The sequence below is a fragment of the Convolutriloba macropyga genome, chromosome 14 (assembly GCF_964194025.1).
Source record: "Convolutriloba macropyga chromosome 14, txConMacr16.3, whole genome shotgun sequence".
NCBI classification, from domain to species: Eukaryota; Metazoa; Xenacoelomorpha; order Acoela; family Convolutidae; genus Convolutriloba; species Convolutriloba macropyga.
In genome coordinates this window covers 26,195,995-26,218,494 of record NC_134481.1, presented here as the reverse complement: position 1 = coordinate 26,218,494, position 22,500 = coordinate 26,195,995, and the positions used below count along the sequence as shown (strand labels likewise).

Genomic DNA, 22,500 nt, shown 5'->3' with positions numbered 1-22,500 from the left:
TTGTTCAAAATTTTACGTAATTTTTTTTTACTTCTCTAGGCTAGTTTCACTCTTCGCTCATTTTGCTCAAAGTGCTTTTAGAAAGCAGTTGCACAGCAAAGCAATTCAAAATGTCATATAAAAAAAAGAAATCAGAAATAGAAACCGGATAAACCCATAAAACCCAATTTTAGATGCACGTTACTCGAACTCTGTTCTTATACGTCTTAATTATCATCACTAATGCTTATTGGTAATGATACTAGCTCCTGTACTGTCTCACTATGAAACAGGAGTATGTCTACAAAATGTCATCAAAATAGTTTTCACTTCAAAATTGTTTTCCTACAAAAATCTTTTTTTTTCATTTTTATAGCTGCGAAGCTGTAAGCTGAGCGAAGCTATATTGCGGTGCTCTTGGTTTTTTTACGACTCGAAGAGGAGTATTGGTTTTCTCTCGGTCTTTTTTTTTACAGGAAGTAGATTTGTTCACGCGGCATTTTGACCTAAAAGCGAAAGTGAGAAAAGCTGCCTTGATGAACAGATTTTCGCTAAGCGAGAGAAGTTCTTTGATCATGCGCTGCGTTTAGTGAATGACTTTTTGACTTTGAAAAGTAGTTTTTGACTGAATGGCACATATAGATAACCGTTTTTAGCCGTTTTTTGGACTAAGTGGCTCAATTTTTTTGCTTTTAATTTGGTTTCTGATTGAAATAAAGTTTATTTGATACTATATTGAAATGGCAACCTCGGAAATTGATGCCACAGTGTTTTGCAGAGCCTGAAAATGCGTTTCAATTGGAAAATTGGTGCATATTTCTTGATTTTTTAGTTAATTTTTGGCTTTTTTTCTATTAATTTTTTCTTTTTTGGATCTTTTAACCATCTTTTGTCAAAAATCAGTTAATATGGCAACTTCTCTTTGATAATTTATATACTCAAGGCCTCTTTCTACCTCGATGTAATTTTGTTCCATAAAATTGTACATATGCTAATCCGATTTTGGTAGTTTTTTCCGATTTTCGTCAGTATTTCGTTTGTATTTTGGTTGTAATTGCTGGAAATAGTCTTTTTGTGCAACATGAGGGACTTTAATTTCGTTTCAATAAAAATTCAATCATTTTTGGCGTTAAGTTTTCGAAAAACAGTAAAAACTTCTTCATAAATGCAGCCTTAAAAGTTTTTTGACCATTTTTTTGCAAAATGTTTCAATGTTTCGTATTTATGAATTCTGCTTTTTGTTATCTTCAGGAGGATTGATCTTTGTATCGGATGACTAGTTATCCTTTCTATTACTTGATTGCTGAACAATGAAATGTATTCATTTTTCTTGAATATTTTAAATTGATTTTTAACTTTCAAAAATCAAGAATGTCTTTTTTTAACGGTGTTGCTTACATTGTACCAATATTTTTCGCATTCTGGTTAGTATCATTCTAGCTTCGGCCTGGCATCTATATTTATTTTTGGTATATTGATTTTTTTCAGTTAAAAATGAATAATTTTAGCTTTTTCTTAGATTTTCGTCATTTCTATGATTTGCAATTGGTTTCTTTCAACATAAGAGCAGGACTGAAAATTTGATTGCAAGCCTTCTCCAAAGTTTCCACTAATGATTATTTACTGCAATTTTTTTCCGGTCTTGGTATTAATTCAAACGATTTTTTGCTTTTGATTATTCTTCTGCTGCTTATGTCTTTTCTATGATCAATTTAATTTTTGAATTAGTATGAAATCATGTTGCCTAGCAGTGTGTGTTGTTTTTTGTCTTAATTGCAATGATTAGAAGTGTCATTATAGATGCTATAGGTGTCATTATAGGTGTTTTCTGATTCTTAAATTTGAGCTTTCTTTTTTGAAAAGATTCAACTTAGTTTTTAAGATTATTATCTGCCGTTTGCTTTCGCAACCTTTTTGAGAATAGAATCATGAATTATTTGAGGGCAATTGATAACGTTGTCAGCTTTTAAAGACTAGCAGTTTTCTGACCACCTCAATTATTTCCGATTTTTTAACGTTACCAATAATGTAAAATTTTGCTGCATTTTAATTCTCTTGGTTACAGTGGTTTAAGTTTCACCAATTTTTAGAGCAGACCTGGAGAGTTAGTGAGTTAATGGTTTTGTAAAAGAGGCAGTGGCTTCCGCTGCAATTACGGTTTTGTTAGTGAAGTTCTCACGCTTCGAGTCGCTTCCGGATTTCTTCCGGCTATGTTTTTTGTTTTGTCGTCTGACGCTCTTTTTTCGTTTTACATTTGTTCACACAGCAAAGCTGAAAAAGTCAAATTTTCTGAATGACTTCTTCCTCTCACTAACGGCATTTGCGCGCGTGACGTCATTTCTCACTCGCTTTAGCAAAAAGGTTTTAATTTATTTGCGTGATTAGATTTTGATCATACGTGACTTACCTCACTCAATAAAATGACTTTTGCACTTTAAAACTTAAGTTTAATTTGAATTTGTTTAAGGTCAAAGGAACTCATATGTGCAGTAAAGGTCCCTAATAAGAGGCTTCTGTGGAATGAATTTTAACAAGCGTTATTAATTTATCGCTGAATGTTTTTTACCTAGTTTTTTGAGCGGCGTCGATTTTTTTCAATTTAGATCTGTATCTGTTTCTATCTCTATTATATGGCACGCAGGTCTATTCTTTCGCAGCTATTCTGGCAATCCGCCGGCTATGTTTTTCTTTTTCAATCCCAATTGTCGTTATGGGAATCAATGGCGGCCATTTTCGGGCAATCTGCCGGGTATGTTAACATTTTTTGTTACGTTATCGCACCAACCGCTATTCTGGATTTGAAAAGCGGGAATTTGATTTTTTTTAAAATTTTCAAACAATTTGACTGTCAAATATCTTGGTTAACATAAAAGGGGTTATCAATACAACAGATCAACAGTTTATGAATCTCATTTCATCGGCATTTTTTATTTTTCCACATGTAAATTGTTTGTTTTTATTCTCCCCACTTTGGTCAGGTAAGAATGAAAATTTGATCCTGAAATTAATTAATATTTTCCTTTATTTGAAGTTCTGGAACACCTTGGTGCATTCTATTATATTGTATTCCAGCTGAGCACAAACTAAAGTGACAAAATTTTGTTTTTATGCTTTTACCAAACCAGTTATGTCTTCAATTGGTAATCTTATCGTCTCTGCCCAAATCTCCTAATTGTGTTTTTTTTTAATTTTATCTCGATAATCATTCCAACGAGTAGTCAGTTGGTAATTAATAGGCTTTGAGCCGACATTTTGCAGCCAAGGTACAGGATAGAAGACAACGTTTTTAAATAGAAGCACCTCTTTATTATAGCTTTGCCAGAATTTTGTCAGATTAGTGTGCTTATTAATAGCCGCCCTCATCTTCTCAGCCGGCTATTATAGCGCTCCTATTTTGGAGTAGGTATTTTGGTCACGCCGAAACAGGAAATGTAGTGAAAAAGAGAGTGGTTTTGGGGCGTGAAATTTTTTCTCTAAATTTAAAGTAGAGTGAGAAAACGGTGTTTGAACAAAAATTTGCTTTCTCGCTTGCGGGTTTTTGTTCACATGCGGCAATTTCCTTTTGGTTTTTACTGTTTTTTTTGGATTGGATTTTTTTCTAAAGGTTTTCCCAATCCATTCATAGTTCATTCTAGATCTAGTTGTTTGTTTAGTCAATGAAAATTATTTGAATTGTACGTCAGGACTTGTCCTGCTTTGTTTTCTTTTTTACTTCGTCGAACTTTTTTTCGCTTTACCCATTTTGCCGCTTTTTCGACATTTTGCGTGAAATCTTTTTGACTTCTCCAGGCTAGTTTCACTCTTCTGTCATTCTGCTCAAAGTCCTTTGAAACAGCAGCTGCTCAGCAAAGCAATTCAAAATGAAGAGAGTCAGTATAAAAAAATCCCATTTTTAGATGCCCGGTACACGAACTTTGTTCTCATAAGTTTTAGTTACTATCCATAATGCTTATTGGTATTGATACTAGACCCTGTAGCCTCTCACTGAGAGACAGGAGTATGTTCTATTACGAAATGACATCAAAATAAATCGCACTTAAAAATGTTTTTATACAAAAATCAATTTTTGTTGATATTTTCTTTTCTTTCAATCCCAATAGAGTTAATGGAATCAACGGCGGCTATTTTCCGGCAATCTGCCGGGTATGTTTAATCAGGATACCTTACGTTTTCTCAACCTTGTTTGCGACCAAAACATCGTTATCTGCATGATAGCTTACATATTTCCTCTGCATTAACCAATTCTTCAATGTTAATGCAGAGCAGAGTAAAACCGTCAAGTTTTGCTTTTCGGCCCAATCCGTTTCTTTTGAATTGGTATGAATAGTCTTTGTGAGCAACAAACTGAGCATCGTCATATACTTGATTTTGTTTCAATTCAATTGCTTTTGTTTTTCATGTCAAGTATTTTTTTGGATGCGTTACTATTTGCTTGAAAACGTTAATTGATTGAAAACTCTAAATGAAGCTGTCGTCAGATTCTTTTCCACCTTATTTGCGACCAAAGCGTCGTTGTTTGCATAGTCAGGTGACGTATTTTCTCTTGGCATCTATGTGACTTCTTTGCCCAATTTTCTCCTGCCAATAATTTGTCTGCACCAACCAAATCTTCAATAATAATGCTGAACAATACCGTCAATTCTTGCTTTTCGATAAAAGAGTTTTCTGTTGAAATAGTTTGAACAGTTTTTATGAGCAACAAATTGAACATCGTAATGTACTTGATTTTGTTTATATGTGATGGCTTTTGTTTAATAGCCGCCGCCAGCCTCTCAACGGCTATTATTTATTTTTTGCTTTAATTCGCTTTACCTTTTGATCGCATTTTTCGTTTTACATCAGTCACGATTTTCAAGCTTGACTTCTGACTTACTTCACTCAAGGTTTCAACTGAATGGATTTTAAATTCTTTTACGCATTGAATTACGCAGAAGTGATTACCGTCAAGGTCAAGGAAAAGCAAATAAAGCGCGGTCATTAAGTCATAGTGCATAAGGTTATCGGAGTTCAATACAGTTATTGCCAGCTTTGTGTATTATGCTTAATAGCGTTCCGTTTGAAAGCTGAATTAAGTGTAATTTTGGAATCTAACAGTATATGCAGAATTTGCGCACCAAAAAATGACATTTGGAAAAATTCTGTCAATTTCTATCTCTTATTAATAGCCGCCCTCATCTTCTCAGCCGGCTATTATAGCGCTCCTATTTTTTTTACTTCGTCCAATAAAAAAATGTTTCGCTTTACCTCATTTTGCCGCCTTTTCAACATTTTGCGTGAAATCTTTTTGACTTCTCTAGGCTAGTTTCTCTCTTCTCTCATTCTGCTAAAAAGTGATTTTGAACATCAGTTGCTCAGCAAAGCAATTCAAAATGAACAGTCAGTATAAAAAATTGAAGTCAGAAATAGAAACGGGATAAACCCATAAAGCCCAATTTTAGATGCCCGCTATTTGAACGTCGGTCCTATAAGTATTAGTTACCTCTCTCTAATGCTGATTGTTATTGATAGTAGCCCCTGTAGCCTCTCTCTAAGAAACAGAAGTATGTTCAACTACGAAATGCCATCAAAATAAATCGGACTTAAAAAAATGTTTTTGTACGAAAATCTTTTTTTTTTCAATATCTTCTGTTATTTCAATCCCAGTCATGCTTATTGGAATCAACGGCGGCTATTTTCCGGCAATCTGCCGGGTATGTTTTTCTGTTTTAGTCCCAATGTGCGTCAAGCCGGTCAATTTGCCGGCTATGTTTTCGATGATAATTAATTTTTGTTGGATGCTTTGCTATTAAATGTGTGTTAAAAAACTGTTGTTTTATTTTTTAGCTCAGTCTGCTCAAAGTACTTATGAACAGAAGCTGCTCAGCAAAAAAAAATTGGAATCAACATAGTCAGTATCAAAAAACTACATCAAAAAGGAAACTGGATAGACATAGACCCATAACGCTCAATTTTAGTTTCCCGCTATATGAACTTTTAATTATAGGTCTTAGTTACCATCTTTAATGCTTATTGCTATTGATACTAGCCTCTGCATCCACTGATTAAAAAACAGGAGTATGTCCAACTACGAATTGACATAAAAATAGTCCGCACTTTAAAAATGAGTTGGGTAAAAAATCATTTTTCATTTTTTTTCTGATCTCTCAATCGTAATTGAGGTTACGGGAATCAATGGCGGCTATTTTTTGGCAATCTGACGGGTGTGTTTGAAATTTCAACCATAACAAATTACGATGATTATATTTAATTCGGTTTCCGAAGAGTTTTCTTGAATTTAATTTTTGCTCTGTTTTTGCTAATTTAATAGATATTTATCCAAAAAGGGTCATAAAATTTCTGTATTGAAATTTTATTGCCAAAATTTATATTGCGTTAAGAGTTGGATCGTATGTGTTATAATGCGCAGCGATGCCATGGATAGTTTTAGTTTAAATAAGTGCCAATTAACTTTTTAATAGCCGCGAAGCGATAGCTGAGGCTATTATTGGCCTTCTCTTGTTTTTTTTTTTATTTCGTCGTCAAGATTTTTGTTAAGATATGACGTCACAATCACTTCAAATCTGCTTTTTGTTCATTCGTTCATGCAATTTCAACTGAATTGCGTGTGTAACGTCATTTCTCACTCTTAGTGGAGCGAGTTTTTTTGTTCATTCACGTGAAAAAATTTTTGGGCACATGTGACTTACCTCACTCTCAAAATTGACTTCCTGACTCTAAATTTGACTTTTCTTTACTATTATTCGAAGAGATAAGTTCAAATGAGTGCGTGTCACTCTAAATGAAGGGTATTTGAGCTCATCTATTAGAAGTAGAAATATGTTAAACAGATTCTTAATCAAAATATAACATAAAAAGATTTAAGAGTTTTTTTTCGGATCTGTTTTTTATTAGCTTTTCAAAACTGCAGGTTTACTAAGGTACTGCGGCTATTTTCTGGCAATCTGCCAGCCATATTTATGTTTTCAGTGAAAATCCCATAGTTTTATTGACTTCGAGAAAATGTTTTTGAAACTTTTATGAATTGTTGTTTTGCCCGCATTTTTGCCTGCAATTAAAGGTCTAATTGGCTCCCCATAGAGGTAGAGTGAAAAACATTTGTCCTTCCTTTTGCGGTCCTATGACATAGTCTCATCAATTAAAGGTTCAATTGGCTTCCGAAAGAAGCTTTCCTCAATCAATTTTGGGCGATCGATGTATTCATCATAGAGAGGTAACATCTGAAAGCCCGTCAAGCTTATAATAACATATTACGGAAGTTTTTTATTTTCATTTTTTCCGTCGAGGTTGAAAGGTTTGTGAACAATCGACCAGTTTCCGTTGTTTTTGTACTCATTTCTTCTCAAATTTCTATCATTTTGCTTGAATGCGTTTGGTTTTTGTCTTTCAAGATTAAGGTGGTATGCTGAACTGTTTAATCCTACTTTTGGTTGAAATTTCGGCTAGTTTTTTGAAGTTTTGGTCTTTTTTGAAAAATGGGACCAGATGTGCTCCTTTAGCCCACAATGACGTTAGTCTAAATTCCTCTTCCAGTCAGAGTTTTCTATAGTTAAACGGTCTGGCTTTTAGCTAGTTTAAATCAATATCTATAATGCATCATTTATTTTTGATTTAGAAGATTTTTTGCCAAAATATGTATTGCTCTAAGACTTTGGATTAGGTACCCTCTTCGCCCATTTTCGCCCCTTTGTTTTTTCTTCTCTTCGCCCCTTTTTGACATAAAGTAATAATGAGATAAAATTGTTTCTGTCGTAGAATCAATTTTAGTGTCATTGTTTATAGGAAGTTATAGTAGTAGCAGTTATAATAGTCCTGCGGTCTATTTATGCAAATTTTCGCTCGGCCATATTTTCGTCCGACGTTTTTTTAATTGTCGCCCTCAAAAACGGGGTATACAGGTAAATCCCCGAGGGCATTAAGCCTCAGGGCTGTGCTAGTCTCTAAGTGAGCAATTCATTGAAGCTGCTGAGAAGACATAAAATCGTAGTTTAAAGGGCAGGTTTGGACTCCCCCTCCTCTGTCCTCATACCCCCGTCCACCCCCCCCCCCTCGACCCTTGAGACCTCACTCAAGTCTCATCCTCCTCCCCATTTCAACGCCACCCACCCCCACTCCTGCTAGTTTATCTAAGCCCAAGCTGGCTCCTACCAACGCCGCCTAACCGCTCGCCGGTTGTTTGAGAGAAATTCGTCCGACGATCAATCATAAGTATTTTAAAGGAAAGACCTGTCATTAGATGCGATTGGAGTTCTCCATCAGTACAGAGATGTTCATGTTCACACTACGCTAATGTCTTCATTTTAATGATATGCCAATAATTGCAACATGTGAAGCTTGTTATAAGAATTTGATATTTTTCAGCCAAGAGGGTTGTACTCCATGTAAACAGAAGGGAAAAACAGCAAAGAAAAAGATTAAGTAACTATAAACAATTATCTCCTAAACTCTGTCATAGTCATCTATCATCAGAATTACAACAACCCAACCATTCTATCATTCACTTTTCAGTTGTATAATCACATGCTAGATCTCATGCCATATTTCTTGTTCTTTGTGGGTCACTTTTGCATGATTTGTTTGCTTTAAGACCCAGGAGTCTTTGAGGTTAGTATTACAAAGCACTGATAAAGTGTTTGCTGTCTAAAGTGTTTGCTGTAAACTTAGACAGCAAACACTTTATCAGTGCTTTGAAAACTTCAAAGCCGTTATTTGAAACAAAGTTACAACCCATCGAAGTCATTTGTCCTTTTCAATTTAGGAAGAATTCTTCGTCTCCAAAACCCACAAGAAAGAAGAGCCAAGAGTTTGTGTAAATTGTCTTCTCTAAAGCTCTTAGAGTATCCATTCTATCATTTTGAATATCGGTGTCCTCTTGTTCTGTCTCATTTATAGTTTTGGGTCCACATTGGTTTTCATCATGATGGTCATCAGTGGTGCTGCCATTGCTTGGACAATTACTGCGATAACAACAGCTGCATATTTATAGATGAAGTAACTTGTTAATAAACTTGTTAGCGCCCGATGAATACTACGATAATCCGAAACAGATACGAAACTCTGCTTTGGGACTAGATTATATTTTTCGCCGCTCTTTTCTTGCCACGATTGAAGAGTGGAGGAAAAAGCCCTATAAGTTGAAGTGTAGCGTAAGTTATGCAACTGTTGTAATCCCAATCAGAGCTGGGTAAATCATTAGCAAACGGGTGTTATTAATTGCTCTCGAATGAGAAGCAATTATTGTAAACGTGTCTTTTTTATGCAGATTTTTTGCTTGAACGTTTTTGAGCTTTCTTCTAGAACATTCTTTGACTTCTTAAATGACTTTTTCACGCTATCGTTCTTCATTGTTGACTGATTAATTGCTCTTGAACGAAGTTCATAGCAATTAATGTAAACGTGTGTGTCATTTTTATGCAAAATTTTTGCTTGACAATTTCGACTTTTCGAGTGACTTCAACGCCCTTGACTTTTTGCGTGTCGCGTGATCTAAAATTCTCTCTCAACCACAATTTCAGGCAGCTGAACTCAATTGGTGGCAATTTAATACTAATAGTCAAATGAAAAGTGCGCCGAAACTGGTGTCATTTTTTAACATTAAATCTTAATAGTGGTATATGTTAAACTCTAATGTGGTTATTTGAAGCCCATTATTGAACTTCTTAGTCCCATTTAGGCTCCCCCTCCCTACCCCCCCCCCCACCACCGAATGAAGCAGACTGCAATTGATTAGAGTTCCCACTAGTCGTTCGAGAGCAATTCTTCCGACGTTTAGTCGGTTATATTCTCTATTGCTCTCCAGAGTAAAGCTTGTTGCTTTGTAGCTTTTAGCTAATGCCTCTGTCGAGGTGAAGGAATCGGACTCAAGAGGTGGGGGTTCGAACCATACCTGCGTCTGACGTTTTTTGCACCCAATAAAGAAAAATTTGCGCCTGTAATTCGAGAGCAATTCTTCGCAGTTAGTCGGTTTATGTTTGCCGAAGTTTCTCGAAGTTTTTCAATAACACTTCATCACCTGGGAGTTTGAGAACTTCTCGATGGCAATAACAACTTGTGGTAATATTAATTTTTAGCTCAAACGTCGCAGAGCTCAGAATTAATATTACCACACAGTTGTTATCGCCATCAAGAAGTTATCAAACTCCCAGGTGATGAAGTTTTCTTGAAAAACTTCGAGAAGGCAAACATAAACCGACTAAGGTGGGAAGAATTGCTCTCGAATGACAGGCGTAAATTTTTCTTTTTTTTGGGTGCAAAAACGTCAGACGCAGGTATGGTTCGAATCCCCACCTCCTGAGTCCGATTCCTTCACCTCGACAGAGGCATTAGCTACATAGCTACAAAGCAACAAGCTTTACTCCTAGGTGATGACGAGTGTTTGAATAACTTCGTGAAAGCGAACACGAACCGACTAACGTCAAAAAAATTTCTTTCGAATGACAGGCGTGGCGTAAATTTTGATAATTAGTTCTGTTATCCTAATTTGCAAACTTTTGTCTACTTTATTTCACCTTTAATGAGATAAGTGGATGTGCTTGTTGCAACTTGATTATTGTGGTATAATGCATTAATACCTCAGCACTTCACGGGTTTTTGTAATTTAAACAGAAACAGACGTAATGGATGGGATTTCTGATATATATATTCAACAGACATCCAAATGACGCTGTACTTTACAGCCATTTAGGAAGGCAAGGTGCACATTAACAATTTTAAGCGTAATATACAAGAAAAGCGTTTCCATTTCTGTATTACTCGAACAATTGTTAATCTGCACCTTGTCTTCCTAAATGGCCGTAAAATAAAGCGTCATTTGGATGCCTGGTTAATATATTTTTATATGAAACTGTTGAACTGAAATAGAATTTATTTCTTAATCAGAAAGCTTATTGTTATCCATTACGTCCGGATAAATTACAAAAACCCGTGTAAAAGTGAAATAAAGTACGACGGAAATTTGTAAGTTAGGTTAATAGAACTATTGATCAAAAGACTTCAATTATGAATATCAACATATCTGTCAATTTTATTCATTAATTCATGGGAGATACGAACCAACACGATATAGGAGATACGTTTGATATCAACACGGATTGATAAATGTTTCAACATTTGTCGCACGGAATCGCAACCTGTCATACGTACCGGCAAAAATAGGAGCGTCTCATAGACGCGTATAGAACGTGTAGTCTGGAAAACCGATGAATGTATGAAATCATACGCAAAGCTTTTATTTCAAAATTTCTTGTGATTAGCTTTGTAGAAAAACAGTTGTTTCATTGCCTCAAACAAATTTTTGTAGTATGTGTGTATTTTTTTCTTAAATTTCATGCTTGGCCATTTTTGCGCTTGTGTTCTATAACATTCGTTGGCTTCTTGAGTGATTTCTTCACCCTTGAGTTTTTAATTTTTGATTGATCTAAGTTGCTTTCATTCTGAAATAGATTTTGTTGCTAATGAAAAGCAGTTATGAGCGAAAAAGAACCAACGACATTGTAGCTTAGTGGTTAAGATGTTGGACTGGCAACCTTGAGGTCCAGGGTGCCAACGCGTGTGGGGTCGTAGGTTTTTTGCACCCATAAAAATTTCTAAGCTACACCCCCTAGATTACATTTCCCTGTCTTTCGTTCGAGAGCAATTCATCCGACGTTAGTCGGTTTATGTTTTCACTGGTGATAGTCAGCCCTTTCCTTATGCCGGTGCGTATTTATGTTAATCGCATAAATCATGACACTGTCATTTGAGCCATGTTTGGTAATTTTCAATTCCGAACACAAATTGACCCTGTAGTGCAAAGATTCTGGCAACTGGGAGCTCAGGCAAAGAACATTATAAGAGTATGAAAGCGTCAATCTGTTTTAGGAAGAAAAAATCAGTAGGAAGCAATTCGGGAAGTAATCCTGTAGCCCCAAAATTAGCTGGGAATAGTGGCACTGGTCAGGGAAACAAGAGTAGCAATAGTGAATATGTAGCAGCCATAAGCAGACCTGCAACTTGCAAGAGTGGAATGGAGACTACAGCAGCCACTACTGCAGCCATGCAACTGTTGAGCAAGGGCAGTGTCTCTTCTACTCCTGCGACTGCAGCTTTGAATCTGAGAAAGCTTTCTATCAAAAGTGCATCTAGTATTAACAATGTCACTCCAGCTGTGAAGAGAAGGAAAAGTAGCAAGCGCTCTGGAGGAGGTAAGCTTCCCTCTTTACTTAATAGTCCCTGTTCCAGAGGAGCCCAACCATTCATTTTTTGGATACAATTTAAGGCTTCAATTTAGAAGTTTTTGACAGTTGTATGTACAGTTCTTCAGTAAGAACCGTATTGAATTGTTTTTATGTAAAGAGGTGCATTAGTTAAATCGTGCTGTTTGATTTGAAGTGTTTCCGAGAACTGACTTGAGGTTTTTCTGGGACAAAATTTGGTGTAATTTATTTCAAATTTTCAGAATCGAATTTTAAGTCAATTATCATCCCGTATACCTTGTTCTCACTTAAGACTAACTTTCTTAAAGCTTGACATTGCAATGAGAGGAATCGGAGAATATCGATGCTTGAATAATCTGGTGTTTAGTTGACCTCCCAGTTCAGAATGAATAATTTTGTTCGGAAATTGATAGTTACAATACCAATGCATTTTCTCTAGCTTCAATTTCTGTACAGTTTTTACAGCTTTAATTCCTGCGCCCTTCATCGATAAATGCATTGGTGGGATTTAAAAATTTTTGAAATGTATTCTAGCCAACTCAGGATCAGGTGGCTCGGCTGTGAGTGCTTGAACAGGGGATTAGGCAACAACTTCGAAGAGGTCAATTGACTGTTTCCCACTACCTTCAAATTACAGACAACAATCTGACATCGGCACAATTGATATACACGCTTTCACTGTCGCATTTGCTTGCAGCAGGAATTACAAAAATATCAAACACTCTGTATTTCGTGCAAATTAATTAGTAAACTTTAATTAGAATGGCTTAGCTGCGTCATTTGACCCGAGTCAAACCGAATCGGTATGAAAGAGCTGCTGAGGTGAGTAAATATGATATAAACTTGTTCAGGTTGAAATGTTGCTGTTACATTTTGTTCTACACAAATCTAGCGTCCTCAAATTGTACATAAACGTCACTTGTAAAGCGACTGATTGTATATAGTATTTTGTTTGTAGATACCTGTGCTATATTTCTAAATTCAAATTTCGGCGACTAACAAGTTTTCGCTGTTATTAATAGCCGTCCTCGGCTTCTCAGCCGACTATTATAGCGCTCCTATTTTTACGACTCGTGTTTTTTCTGACTTTCAGAATATTGTTGTTGTTCAGTTGTGTAATTTGGGGCCTTGGTAGGGTTGTTGTTAATAAGTGAAATCAATTAAAGGTTTGATAATACATATTTTCAAAATATAAATTGAACAATTCTGTGCATTTTTTGTTGTTTCCATTTTTGGCTCAAGTTTTAAGTAATGGTTAAGTGACTCTGCTTGAAGTCACTGAGAACTTCTGGCGTTTATCGAGAACCGCGAAGCGGTTCGAGATATTAAGTCAGAATTTCGAAGTGACTTCTGCAGAGCCACTTAACCATACTTAAAACACGAAACGTGCACGTTTTAAAATGACAAAAGTCAACGAAATTCAACTTCTGGCTAAGTAGCAACATCTGGCACTGCAGACTTTCGACATTTTAGAATGTGCAGGTGAGTGTTTAAATGTTTTACGGAGCATTTGGGTGTGTTTCCTGTGGTGGATCAATAGTAAGTGTTTCTTAAAAATTGTGGCGCGAACAGTTTTTGCGACTTCGGAAAACATTTAACAGGTTTTGGATTTTGTCCTCTAATTTTCTTTCATTTTTTCCTCCTTTGGATTCATAGTTGATTATGTGTCCGTCATTTGTTGAACACAACGAAATCATATCATAAAATCTATTATATACGATGCATTCCAAGGAAGTTTCCAAAAATGCGTTTCCAACAAAGTTTCCAAGGAAATATTTTCATAATTTGCTTTTTCCCAGAAAATGTGTGTCCTCCTTTTAATAATTCACTTTCAATGGTATAAAAAAGTTAGTGATTTGATCAGTTAGTGATTAGCTAGGGTGTAAGTTAAGTTGTACTTAGAATCGATTCCGGAGTCTTCCGGCTAAGTTCAAATTTCTGCGACTAAAATGTTTTCGTTCTGTTATTTTGGAGGCCAAAGAAAATGTTCTCTCGAGAACGAAACCGCAACGTTTTGCCGCTTTGTAAACTGAACTGAATGTCTGGATTGCTGGATCTATTCTGCTCATAGAAAGAAGGGGGTACCTCGTTCCCAGGCTAATAGAAAGGAGGGGGTACCTCGTTCCCAGTCTAATAGAAAGGAGGGGGTACCTCGTTCCCAGGCTAATAGAAAGGAGGGGGTACCTCGTTCCCAGGCTAATAGAAAGGAGGGGGTACCTCGTTTTAACTGGAAATGTCCTGGAGAACCAAAATACCGACCTGAAGACGATCAACCACGAGGAAGCGGAGTAATGTGTTTGTTCGCAATATGTTCCGCAGTAGTTGTTCAAATTCATAGCAAAAGATGCAGAGAATATAGTTTTCGGTCGAACAATTATCAGTTCTTGAGTCAAATTGGTGAGAGTATCGAAAAATGACAGACAACTAAATGGTTTTCCAGCACCAGTTAACTACTTGAACTATTTTTTTTACTTATTTGCAAATTTCAATAGCCGAACCGTTTTAATTTATCTCAAGCAAAGATTGTAGCTTCGCTAGTCTTTTTTTCTGACAGATTTGATTTTCCCAATGACTCTACCCTCGACGTCTGGAGCGTTTCGGAAGCTAAATTACTTATGGAGAATAAAGCTGAACTCAGCTGGTGACAGTTTACTACTAAAACTCCAAATAAAATTGTTTCCGAATTTCTACCATTGTCATCTTGACTTTGTTTACAATTTACACTCATCTTAGCATCTCAGTTTACCATCCACCAACAACATTGCAACTAGACCTGTCATCTCAGCAATTCCTCAGATGCCTCTAGTTATGCATCATGTAGAAATTTTAACTGTTCAAAAAAGTGAAACTGTTTTGGAGGAAAATGCAGTTTTGTAACCGTTTAAATCAGTCACAAATTGTGATGCACATGAAAAAAACGTCCGAAAAAAATTGGCAATCATTAAAGAACGTTTGCAAGTTGCCTTTTGTGAAGGAACCAAGTTCCTCTATATTTGTATCCCCAATCTACAACTTCAATTCTTAATGTCATTCAAGAAGTCACTAAGTAATGTTAAGTTATCCAATATTTGACTTCACTGCTCCTATAGCCTTTATCGTTTACCCTTTCAAACCAAAAATTGTATGTAAATTGAGCGAATGTTTCACGCTAAACACTGTTTCACAATTTACACAAAACGGCGCTATGTAAAAAAAAGAACGGTAAATAATAATTATCTTGGTTATCATAACAATGGTAATTGATTCAGCAGATCAGCAGTTCAATAATTCTAAATTCAACTGTCCATTTCAAATTTCCACGCGTGAAATGTTCGTTTATATTCTCCCCACTTTGGTCAGGTAAGAACAAAAACTCGTGATTGAAGGATTTAAAAAATTGTGAATGCAGTTGTACCTTCAATTAGATGTCTGTGAGAAAATTCGTTTCCTTCGGTGATTTCGAAGTTTCTCTGCTGATGTATGAGAACAAAAATTGGTAAAATTAACTGAAGTCCCCGCTCATTGGGTGACATTTAAACACAGAAGGGCTCCCCTCTCATAAAGTGAGTCCGATATCACTTGAGGTTAGTGAGTTCTTTAACCGGATTTTTGTTGACCCTCTCATTGGGCCTAGCGGCACAATTGGATGCGACAGTTTCCATCAATTCTGGCTCATAATCGGGAATCCCTTGCAATCAGCATTGTAGCTGAGCCACGCATGGCACCCATTGATACCGCTTGAGCGAGGTGTCTGAAGGCTACTGATAGGCCTGAGGGCTGGAAACCTCTGTTATCAGATAAAAGGGCTATTCTTTTCAATGTTTTTCGCGTTTTTCTGGATTGTCCGCCAAGAGTTTCTAACGCCAATGTTATGAAATGGATGCCCATATCGCTGCACTTTTGGTAATAATGCCCAATCTTTCTGTCTTCTGCCAGGGTTAGAGCAAAACCACATATCCTCGCCTCATCTGAAAGAAGACTGGCTTGCAGTGGGGACGTAATGGTGACGTCTAAGGCTGCGGGTTGTCCTGCTATAACACTGGGCAAATACGCGTCACCTGGTCTTGAATTGTTTTCCAGCAGAAGATGTTTTTGCTCACATACAGGGGTAAGATTGGCCGACCGACAAGTTGCCATTATTGAGTCTCATACTCTGTCATGACGAGAAATAATATCGCCACGCCCCTGACATGAAACGGCATAATCTCCAAATATGTCCAAAATAGCTGACTTGCAATATGGACATCTTCTATCCGAATAATAGAGTGGAATTCTTAAACGGTATTTCAGAGCAGATCGGAACTCTGGTTGAAGGTGTAGGCCAAGAGCCGGGATAGGTGCTACCGTCAACCAAAGTCCTGATTGAGGTAGGGAAAGAGATAACAGTCTAGCCTTTTCCTCTGGTGGAGGTTTGACATTCAAGAATGTTGCTTAGAGCCGTATTGTCAAATTGTTCCTGAATTTTCTGTTGCGTCAAATGAGGAATCCCCAAAGTGCTAAACTCCTCCACTAGGTCTGTGGGACTACTTTCGTGAGTTGAGTTCACACCAGTAATTTGTTCTACTATGTTTGCTGACTGGGATAAGGAACCAAAATAAACTGCTTGGAATTGGTTCAGCGAACGCCGAACAACAGCTTCCGTTTTGCTTACTGGCAGGCATGCTTGATCCCATGAATTATCGCTGATTACAGAACTCAATATATTTTGAAAACTTGTTCGTTGGAGATAATCAAATTTTTCAAGTATTTTGTTACTCTCATTGGACGGAGTGTTGTATCTCAACGAATTCACCAATTTAGGTGCACCCAGACAGCTACGCAAAATTCCAAGAGGTGCACCCAGACAGCTACGCAAAATTCCAAGAGCGCACTGAGGGTCCTCTATATAGCCTAGATTGTCTAACGCCTTCTTGAGTTTTTTAACCCGTTTTTCTAAACAAGACACAACAAAAGTGGGTGTTCCGATTGCTGCGCCCAAAATTTCGGTTCCTGATAGGCTGTTTCTCTTTATCCTGCTATCAACAGCTTTAAAACACGTGGCGGACCACAACTCGCGCTTGTCTCTTCTGAGATCAAGGCCACACTTGTTGCCATGAGTTGCTTAAATTTCTAATGATTCACATAGCTCCTCTTCTCTACCTGCCATAATTCCATCATCAAGGTACCAAAAATTCTGCATAATATTTGGTGACTTATCGTCGAGTTCTTTGATAATGGGCCAAAGTCCTAAAGATAATGGTAAGGGCCCCAGCGGGTCTCCTTGTTGGACTCCTGATTGACTTTGAAAATGATTTGCATTAAAAAAGAGCTTGCTATGCTGAGAAAAGCAAAAAGAAGCAAAAGGGGCTACAGCGGGAATGAATTTTTGCGCTGCATCTAACACACTGCTTCTCTTAATGGAATTGATAGCATTTTTGAAGTCGATTTGAAATAGGCACGCTTTTTCGTTGCTCAATAACTTTTTTGAAAGGTTTGTTTTGTTGCATGTACAATGCTTTCAGCACCGCATTTAACTGCCACACCAAATTGCCTGGACGAAAAAAGTTCAACAGCCTCAGAACTGGCTCCATGCGCTATACATTCGGCTATGACATGTCAAAAAATTTCTCCCAGAGGGATTGGCCGTACACCTCCTTTTGTCTTTTTCAGCGCTGCAAGCGAAGCAGAGCAAAAAGCTGTTTCAACAAAATTGGAGAGCTGCCCTCTGCTAGCCAAATTCGATAATTTTGTGATGCTTGAAACCGATGCTTTTGGACTGATCGGGGACTGCGCACGTTACGGCATGTAGAGGATGCTCAGGGTACTTTTTGGATGAACCGGCTACTGTGAAGTTTGAGAAAGATTGCAATTGTTTAAACACAGACGCTTCGTCAAACTGATAAGCATAACTACTGTAATCATCAGTTTCCCTCGGTGGCACTTCTGCTGGATGCAAGTTCGTCAACTCTTTAAGCGTTTCTTTATTATTCGGGGCCATTCCATCCGAAGACAAGATTTTTGCTGCACGTCCAAATTGGCTTTGAAGGCAGAGAGATTTTGCACGTGCTGCAAGCGATTCCATTGAGTCGTGATTTATTTTCTTGGCTTGTTTCATTGAGGCTGCTTCGAACCATAGCCCAGCATAGTCGCCATTCTTCCAACGCTGAAATCTAGTTAACATGAGCCGTTCCTTCTGCTGTTTGTGTTTCTTCCCCCCTCTGTTGCTAGCGCGCAGATCGCACTTGCTATTTGCAAAGAGTCTCTTCCAATTTTCTGGGGAACTTGGTTGAGAAACACAGCCCTCAATTATAGGTGTTAAAAATTCAGACCATCTTAGCCGGAACTTGACAGGAATAAAGCGGAGTGTAGGTATTTTTTTTTCTTGCAACTCGTTTCTAGGTCTGGGAAGGCGTTTAGGTCAAAATTTGCTGTGATTTGAGTGGTGTTGCTTTCGGCCATTTCTTCGCTGTTTGTGGCAGAGACTAGCTCGTCAATGCGGGCTGCAATATCATGTGGAATTTTCTTACTTGTTGACAATTGACCACTAAATTCAGAGTATGCCCAAATTGATCTACAGCATACCCATTCGTCAAAGGTTGGGCCCCAGTCTACGTATCGTATTTGTGTTTTGTTTGATTTATGGTCGAGTACAACTACTTTCTATAAATTGTCTTTTATCAGGGTATAAAAGGGTTGTATGAGCAGAAATTCAAAAACGCAAATCAAAATCACCAATCGTTAAATTTTGAATTTGTTGTGTCAGACCCGACGAAGTATTGGTCTCATTCAAAACGATTGAATTTTGTTTTACCTGTCTAGGTTCCGCAGCTTTCTTTTTCCCGGAGATTGAAGGCATGTAAACAAAATCCGAAATCAGGGAATTTTCATTGCTATTAACCGTCTTTTTCTCTCTTGTAATGTTTATGAAAAACCATTTGCTTTTTTTTCTTAATGCCTATGTGTTTCCTAACGTGTTTATTTTTTCCACTGTGTTCATTTTTCAATGTTGTTAACGATGCGAAGAAAATATTCTTAGAGAAATCGCAATTGCGTTCTTTTTTCTCTGTTTTTCTTCTGTTACGTTAAAGATAAGAATAAGCTTCTTACAAAAACCGCATTTTGTTTCCGTTAATTTCGTTTTTGCTTGAGACCATGGAACTGCTGTTAAATTGATAAATGACGATTTATAATAGTATAAATGACGATTATAGACTCAAAAATTAGACACTCGGAAAATCAAGTTTTCAATAAGACTTGTCGTGGTTTGCAAGACAAAGGCCGAAGAGCAAAATTGTTTTCTGGCGTATCCGCAGTCAAAAAAGCATATTTCTTGCTCGACACAAACATTGGCGAAAGTTCACCTAGAAAAAGGCGCCTTTATGTCATTAAAATATCTCGGCACAAGCTCTTTTAAACTTTATTCTGTTGTTCCTTCACAATTTACTCATCAGCATCAGGAACTAATCCTACTAATTTTAAATTGCCGTAAAGGGTGCGACCAATAGGAGAATGCTCTGGAGGAAGATTTCTTGTGTTTGAAACATAGTCGCGACGGATGGGCTGACACTCACTTTGTACGGATAGATCTTGTGCTGGAGTTCATACAATTGGCTTGTGTGGGTATAAGTTCAAAGAGTAGCGACTCCAGCAAAGAAATAATTTTCAAAGCATCAGTTAGGAGTAATGCAAGGACTGGCTAAGTTAATGTTAATAGGAACGTGGAGATAATTAGAGGAATTGTGAGTCTGCACGCGCGCGTTTTTTTTCAAAATTAGATTTAGTTTAGGGTCCTTCTAGACGCGTTCTATAAAACGACGTCACAATTATTCTCTGATCTTTGAAGGTATCAGACACCACTATTAACAGAAAAATACAAAAAGTTGGGCAAAAACAATGAGCTACAGGTTGAAGCCTAAACGATAGGACAGAAAGAAACTAATTAGGTTGTAACAAGAAACAGTGCAATAACATTGCAGTAGTGTGTAAACGTTAGATGTTTGTGTCTGGTCTGTGTTTGGTGTGAGCAAGTATGGTGTGTGGTGTGTTTGTGTGTGTGTAAGTGTGTTTTTGTGTGTGTAAGTGTGGTTGTGTGTGTGTATTGTCGGTATAAGCTTTCTTTACGGGCCGGGAGTGTGTGTGTGTGTGTGTGTTCGAGTGTGTGTGTTTATTTGTGTGTGTGCGTGCGCATATGCGTGCGTGTGTGTGTGCGCGCTGGCGTGTGTACGCGTGTGTTTATGATTGTGTGCGTGTGCATATGTGTGTGCGTGCCTGTATGAGTGTGCGCGTGTGTTTGTGTTTGTGCGTGTGTGTGTGCATGTTTGTGTGTTCGAGTGTCGAGTGTGTGTATGTGTGTGTAAGTATGTGAACGTTTGTGTGTGCTTGCGTGGGTGTTTTTGGGTATGTGTTTGCTGTATGTGCGCTGGTTAGTGTGTGAATGTGTGTGTGCGTGCGTGTGTATCTGTGTGTGGTGCTTGTGTAAGGCGAGTGTGTGATGTCTTTGTTTGCGGTTTATGGGGGTGCGTACGGTGTGCTTGTCTGTGAACGTGAAAACGGTGTATTGTGATGAGGATTTTTTCAACTTTTTTTTATATGTTGTGTGTATGTGGCATTTCTGGCGTGGTTGATGTTTGTGTGTGTGTGTGTGTAATTGTGAGTTTTTTGTGGTGAGCGTGTGAGGTTTTCATGAACTTTGTAGTGTGTGTTAAGTTTGCATGTGTCTGATGTGTTTGCGTGTGGTGTGAGTGTGCTGTGTGGATAACGTAAATTTGTTTGTGTGTATAAGATGCGTGCTGTAATTGGGGTATGTCCATAGTATATGTATGTGTGACCTGTCTCTGATGTGTCTGGAGTCCATGTGTGGTTTATGAGTGGTTTGCGTCCACTGTGTGTGATGTTTGCTTTTGTCGTAATTGATTTCTGCACGCATGTCTACACGATGTTTGTGTGTTGTGAGTGCGTTGTGTGTTTGTCAGTGTGGGTGCAGATTTATGCTTATACGTGTACACCAGTTGCTTTCGCGTGAGCTTTAGTGTGTTTGTCTTGTGTATATGAGCCCTGTGTGTCGTTCATGTCTGTTCTGTGTGATATGTCTGCCTGGTTTGAGTATTTAAATGTGCCTCTTGTCTGTTTATTGGGGAGTGACTGTGTGCATTATATGCATGTGTGTGTTTGGTCTGTTTGTGTGAGGTGTGTTGTGTGAGAAAAGTGTTTTTGCCTGTTTTGATGCGTGTTTTCTTGAATGGTGTGTAAGGTTTGTGTGTTTGTTATGTGAGTGTGTTCTGTATTTTACCTTGTTTGTTCTGACAGATGCTTTCATTCAGTGACAACAGAAAACAAATATCAAAGATATAGATTTTAAAATTTAGTGGTAGTAATTTTAGTGTAGATAATCGACTTCAACCGATTCTTTTCCAGTCGGGAATTTTTTTGGATGATGACGATACTTTTAAATTTTGTTCGAATTACTTCTACTTTGTAACGAGGTTTGGGAAGCATAAGCTGCGAACGGAAATCTGTACCCTCTGTTTGTACGTTTTGTTTGTTACATGTCGGCCCTTGTTTTCATGAATATCCCTCAGCAACTTTCAGTCCAATCTAAGTTTCGTTGAAGTAATTAAATTCTTTTTTGTCAAGTTTTACTTCTCAACTTTCGTTTACTTTTCTTACATGAGTTGTCGATATTCATTTTATTTGTCGCAAACCAATTTTGGTGAAGACTAACGCCTTGAAATCGTCGCTGTTTCTCTGTTTTTTATTTTTCCAGTCAATTCTGGGAAATCATAAACCTGTAATCACGTTTATGTGTACATGTGAGCATAAGCGCGTCTGCATGTGTTTGCGCATATCAGTGTGCATTTGCTTGCGTGAAACGGAGTGTGTGCGGATGTATATATGTCTGCAGGTTTGTCTCCGTGTGGGCGTGTATGCGGATGACCGTATGTGGACCGTCGTTGTGTGCGGGTTTGTGTGTGAGCATGTGTGCGTTGCTGCTTCTGCGCGTATGTGTATGCGTGTTAGTGTGTGTGTGTCTTTGCGTGTGAGTTTGCTTTTGTGTCCACATTTGTATGTGCGTGTGTGTCATTTGGTTTGGGTGTGTGCGTGTGTGTTAACTTTTTGTTTTCGTTTGTCTGAGTGGTTGCTGATGTATTTGTTTGCGTATTTTACGGCGTGTGTGTGTGTGTGCGTCTTTTTACTTCTGGTTTTGATTACAAGTATGTGTCATCATGTGGGCGTACGCACTAATGCGTGCTTGTGTGCAAATGTCGGAGTGCGTTGGTGTTTACGTTTGTTTGCATTCGTGTTTGCTTTTATGCGTTCGTGTTTGTGCGTGTGCGTACGTCATTGCCGATTTATAGACGTGTGAGCCGATTGT

General features: G+C 37.7%; 1 protein-coding gene across 5 annotated transcripts in view; it reads left to right on the top strand.

Moving 5' to 3' along the window:
* LOC142353007 (uncharacterized) overlaps nt 1-13,172 on the top strand; it is a 41,472-nt gene extending 28,300 nt beyond the window's left edge. For 2 of the 5 annotated variants that reach the window (XM_075405189.1, XM_075405186.1), the window contains exons 4-7: nt 8,338-8,394; nt 8,735-8,785; nt 11,836-12,158; nt 12,705-13,172. In XM_075405189.1, coding sequence (XP_075261304.1) covers nt 8,338-8,394; nt 8,735-8,785; nt 11,836-12,158; nt 12,705-12,742 — 469 coding nt within the window. In that variant the 3' untranslated portion in view covers nt 12,743-13,172. The remainder of the gene's footprint in view (nt 1-8,337; nt 8,395-8,734; nt 8,786-11,835; nt 12,159-12,704) is intronic. The other 3 variants (XM_075405187.1, XM_075405188.1, XM_075405190.1) reach the window with 3 other exon arrangements.
* Nucleotides 13,173-22,500: the final 9,328 nt, after the last annotated feature.